At 36.6% G+C, this 4,950-nt stretch overlaps 1 protein-coding gene across 1 annotated transcript; it reads right to left on the bottom strand.

Moving 5' to 3' along the window:
- Positions 1 to 6: 6 nt before the first annotated feature.
- Positions 7 to 4,670, bottom strand: LOC111410746 (zinc finger transcription factor YY1). Its single transcript, XM_023041245.1, has 7 exons — positions 4,511 to 4,670; positions 4,276 to 4,380; positions 3,049 to 3,107; positions 2,378 to 2,577; positions 1,247 to 1,336; positions 953 to 1,096; positions 7 to 633 (listed from the first exon to the last, which is right to left on the bottom strand). The coding sequence occupies exons 2-7, from the start codon at positions 4,359 to 4,361 to the stop codon at positions 97 to 99; spliced, it is 1,116 nt and encodes a 371-aa protein (XP_022897013.1). The 5' UTR covers positions 4,362 to 4,380; positions 4,511 to 4,670; the 3' UTR covers positions 7 to 96.
- Positions 4,671 to 4,950: the final 280 nt, after the last annotated feature.

The raw sequence follows: 4,950 nt of genomic DNA, 5'->3' as shown, positions 1-4,950 counted from the left end.
AATAACTCAATTTTCTCATCATAAAAGAAAAAAAGAAAAGAAAAATTCCGCTCTTCCCTACATGAAGGCAAGAAAATGCCTACAGACATATCAAGCCTAGTCCTCGTATTCTGTCTCTTCATCGTCCTCCTCATTGTTTTCTCCGTACATCCACACTTCACCAACATTGTCCCGTTCCTCTTCTGTTTCTTCACTGTCTTCATCGTCATACACATCCTCTTTGACGGGCCAATGTTTTTTCATTATATTCAAGTTGGCAGGAGAGGCACCAGAGCTTTTCCGCTGAGGAACTTTTGAAGGAGGCAGCTTTAAATTTGGCTTCGGCCTAGTCTGTTTCTGAACTTTAGCATTGCCTCGTTTTCCAACATATACATCTTGATCACTACCTTCATCCATCTCGTTTTCGATGTTAGTTGGGTTGTTCTTGGCATTTTCATCCGGAAAATGGCCAGGGTGCTCCCTTCTTAGATGAAGATTCAGCTTGTATTCATGGATGTAGGCCTTCTCGCACCCTGCATATGGACAGGCGTACGGGCGGTCAGATGACGCGGGCCCAGAAGGTCCAGCCGAAGATTTCGAAGTTTTCATTGGCTTCTCTGAGGGTGGAGTATGTTTGACTGCATCTACCATGTTCTGACCAAACATTGGCAGACTTGAAATTTAGTTATCATATCCAGCAATTATGAGAAAATTCATTAAGTAGATGTTCGTGCACAAATATAAATCCTATAAGAACCTTTTTTAAATTGATATCAAATCAACCCCCTTTGAAACGAGTGGAATAGCAGGGTCCTCAGGGTCAGTAGGAGAGATCCTACTTCTACGGAAGCAAAAAACTTGCCATTCCCAAGTAACGTGAAGAACAAGAACAGTAAATATTTGGGAAGTCAAATGCATGTTAATCACAGTAAGCTAAAACTAGGTAAGAGGAGGGAAAGAAGGAAGTATCGACCTTCTCATGATGAGATGCAATGTGATTCCTCAGCTTGTACTCATGCGTATATCGTTTTCCACACTCAGGATATGGGCAATTATGATAATTCTCCTGTGAGTGTGTTTTCATGTGTGACCTTAGATTGAAATCTAGAGAGAATGCCTGCATACCATAAAACAACCAACTCAGAATAGAGGAAGAAGGCAGCCGGAAGCAAGGAGTAAACAACTTTATTGAACATTCGGGGGGGGGGGGGGGGGGGGGGGGGGGGGGGTTCTAAATGAACAATACCGAGAAGACAAGTTTACTCACCTTACCACAGCCTTCATGTGGGCACACAAAGTGTCTCTCTCCAGTATGAATTAAAAAATGCCTCTTTAATTTTGAACTATCCAAAAATTTCTGCAAAATAAGCCAAGATATCAATTAGTATTGCTTTAAAAAAAAAAAAAAAACCACTGAGAGTAAATAAGAAGAAGAAGAAGAAGAAGAAGATAAAAAATTTAAAGACGGAAGGATATAGAAAAGAGGCACGCTAATTTAATTCTCTTCATTTATTTTGATTAAGAGACTTGCCTGAGAATATTCATAATTTGAAAGTTCATAGCAAAGCCACTCATCCACACAAAACCAAAACGATCAAAATTTTTTGTCCCAGACATGTTATGTAAAAATTTATTACATGACAAACTTTAATCTCGGTTGAAAGCTATAGCAGTATATACCATAGGACATTACGACTGACAGCATCTGTTAGCTATAATATGTGATTTAACGTCTAAACACTTAAAATCTCAATGAAATCTCCCCTTAGATTAAACAAAATAAGTTCAAAGAGAATAAAGAGAAATAAAGAAAACATCAAGGCCAAATTAGACATGCTGTTATATGATGTAGGCAACACCAGGAAGCTATAATAATTCCTTCGGATTTGATAGGTTCTTTTCATTTTGCTTGTCGTCAGCTAATGTAAAAAATAGTACATCTTTCATAAGACCTCATGATTATGATCAGTTTACAAGCGCTTTAAGATTCCCCCGCTTTTTTTACGTTTCTTTTCTTCTTCTTTTTTTCTTTTTTTTCTTTTTTGGCAAAGAACTGCATGATTAAAACTTCCATCCATTTTGTCCTTTTTTCAGTAATTTTCGCCTATGGACATGGTGGGTTTTGATTAACTTGTGCTATTCAATAACTTAATGGTTCAATTCTCCATGTTTTAAACGAGATTAAAGAGCTTCTCATTGTTATTATACCAAATTTTATGGATAAAGTATATATCACCAGATAATTAGCTCCTGTTTTCTTGAACTGGAGTCTGCTGTTTTATGGATTCATATGCTCTATGATAGAGTCAATGATAGATGGTGAAGTTTATCTTGCTTATGTGATTAAAACCTTCATCTCAAAGTTAAAAGGAGAACAGACCCTCAACATTTAGCATACCTTCCCACAATTATCATAGTGGCAAACGTACTGCCTCTCTCCATGGATGTGAGAATGCTTCCTCAAAGCTCCAGCATCAATAAAAGTCTTTCCACAGCCTTCGTAACTACAAAGGAAAAGAACTTCGGTTGTTGGTTCAGGCTCAGGCTGTACCACTTCTGGCTCTTTGGACTTTTCTTTCATGGCCTTCAATGTGGCCTCTAATAAATAGGACAAAAGATTTTTTTAGGTCAAATTTAACCACCAGATCACAAGCAACACAAATTTCCACATTAAATGACGAACAGCGGTAACGGGAAATACAAAATGCTTGGTGAGCACAATGAGTTGTTCAAAGCAAAACAAGCTAATCTCTTTTAGAAATGAAGAATCCAACTTTGGACTGCCACACCAAGTCCTTATTTTGAAAATAAAACAACTTTATGGTATAGACCTTCAAGTTTCCTCTATTGGATTCGTTCAGGAATAAGGTTTCCTCTTTTTGATAAGACTATTATTATTTCAAGGTAAGACAATCAATATTTTCAATGAAACAACCACTCCAAAACAGCATAAATCACTACGCAAAATATACATCCTCATCTAACACTAGCGTTTCCATTTATTGATCAATGGCATCATTATCTGCTTAAATTATCCCAAACAAAAGGCAGAAAGCTTATAGAACTAACCATTGACCCATTTCAAAAGTAAGCACCTTCCACCAGTTGATACAACATCCTGTGGCACCCTAGAACAAAGCAAAGCAGATCAATGAACAGGTTGGTAAAACTAAAACATACATAATGTAAGTTAGGAGAAAACTCGGCTGCTAAAACATTGCATGAACAGAAAAAGTTCCAAGGAAGCTTAAGGAGATGTTGCAAAAATGAAAATAAATACTCATCAAACAAAGCTTGGGTATTTTTGATTCTTGTTTATAGGATTTAAACTTTAAATGAGGAAAAGCAGTCAAGTAACATTAAACACGGGTCACTTAAAATACACCCAAACTAATTTTGTACCACACAGCACACAGATAGCTCGTCACATATGTTGAGGTTCGCAAACCAACCCATGTAGTCCATTTATCTATCAGTTTTAATACAATTTTCTTTATGAAACATTAGTCAAGCCCTTGCACGCAAAAGGCTTGCATTCATGGTTGTTTTTCCATATATATGGCTTCCTCCTCCAAATATGATCAATCTCAATGTGGTCGACTGTTCACAGAAATTTATACATAATCTTAACATAACAAATGAAAAGATACAAGAGTATCCAGGTGATATGAGATTGAACCATATATGGGTCAACTGACACCAGAGTTACCAGGAATGTTAAACCCCAAGCAAATCGCATATAAGAAATGGTTTTAGGGCATGGTGCAGGGGCAATTTAAACATTTAATACGGCAATCGTATTTACTTCTTGTTTTTTATCCTTCTGCAGCTTCTTGACTTGAAATTTTACGGGGAAGAGTTACCGTGGAAAGTTAAATTCTTCAAATAGTTATTAGCATATCAATTAGTAACACTTCTTTTACTTGCAGAAAAGATTAACCATATAATTCTTGACTGCATCATTAAAAGATTGTCAATTTTACAGGACACTATTCTTTTCTCTTCCATCAGCAAGACCAAGAAAAATGAATAAAATAAGCAATGAGACAATTTTATTTCGGATTTTAGATCCATCTTTTAGAAATTAAACCAAAATATCAACATCATATAATAAAACCAGAACAAAATCGACAATGAATTCAGAACGCCTAAAGACCAATTCACCAATTATATGTGCATCAGTAGCTAAAAATTATCAAAAACCATTTATCAGATATCAAGAGGCAGTTTATGAAGAAAACAACAAAAATTATAAAAAAAAAAAAAAATGAAAAACTTGAGGGATTTTTTCTATACCATTCTTTGACCCATTTAACAGCAGGGGCTTTCGACTTGGTTATCGGGCGTCTGTCGAACAGATTATGAGTGACGTGAGTATCCATTCCTCTCTTTATTGAAACACTGTCATGAATCGTAGAAAATAATTCTGGTAATTAGATTAGACTTAGGGTTAGGGTTTCGATGGCGCGAATACCAAAGAATTTTGTAGTTATTGAAAACTGTGAAGTTCTTCTGAAGAGAGAGAAAGTACATTGTGTCAATCTTCCATTGTTGTTATATCATTACAGGAGGTAGGAGAAAAAACCCGGTCCGCTTTAGATGAACCTACGGTGGTTCACTTCCTTCTTGTGACACTTCCATTGTTGTTATATCATTACAGGAGGTAGGAGAAAAAACCCGGTCCGCTTTAGATGAACCTATGGTGGTTCACTTCCTTCTCATTTACGAGAAGGGAATGTACTAGGATTTTTTTGCCTTGTATGGTTTATTTAAAAAAAAAAAAAAAAAAAAATGGTTGAACCTCAATCTTGAGAGCCTCCACCATCCCACCCCTAGAGTTTTATGAGAGAGGTAAATCACAGGATATATCCTAACAGGTCAGGGAACAAGAGCTGCATGTATACTACGCCTACACGGAATCTAATTCCTTGTCTCAGGAATCGAACCCCCACACTGCAGCTGCCATCAAGG

This window comes from Olea europaea, chromosome 15, assembly GCF_002742605.1.
Source record: "Olea europaea var. sylvestris chromosome 15, O_europaea_v1, whole genome shotgun sequence".
NCBI lineage: Eukaryota > Viridiplantae > Streptophyta > Magnoliopsida > Lamiales > Oleaceae > Olea > Olea europaea.
Note: the sequence above shows the minus strand (reverse complement) of the source record. Positions and strands in the feature narration are given on the sequence as shown.

Bases quoted from the DNA above. Each gene is read 5' to 3' on its own strand.
- LOC111410746 (XM_023041245.1), bottom strand. From the start codon at position 4,361: ATGGATACTCACGTCACTCATAATCTGTTCGACAGACGCCCGATAACC. The intron at 3,108-4,275 runs GTATAGAAAAAA...GCTTTGTTCTAG, and splicing joins GTTAAATGGGTCAAAGAATG to GGTGCCACAGGATGTTGTAT. The intron at 634-952 runs GTCGATACTTCC...ATGTTTGGTCAG, and splicing joins TTGCATCTCATCATGAGAAG to AACATGGTAGATGCAGTCAA.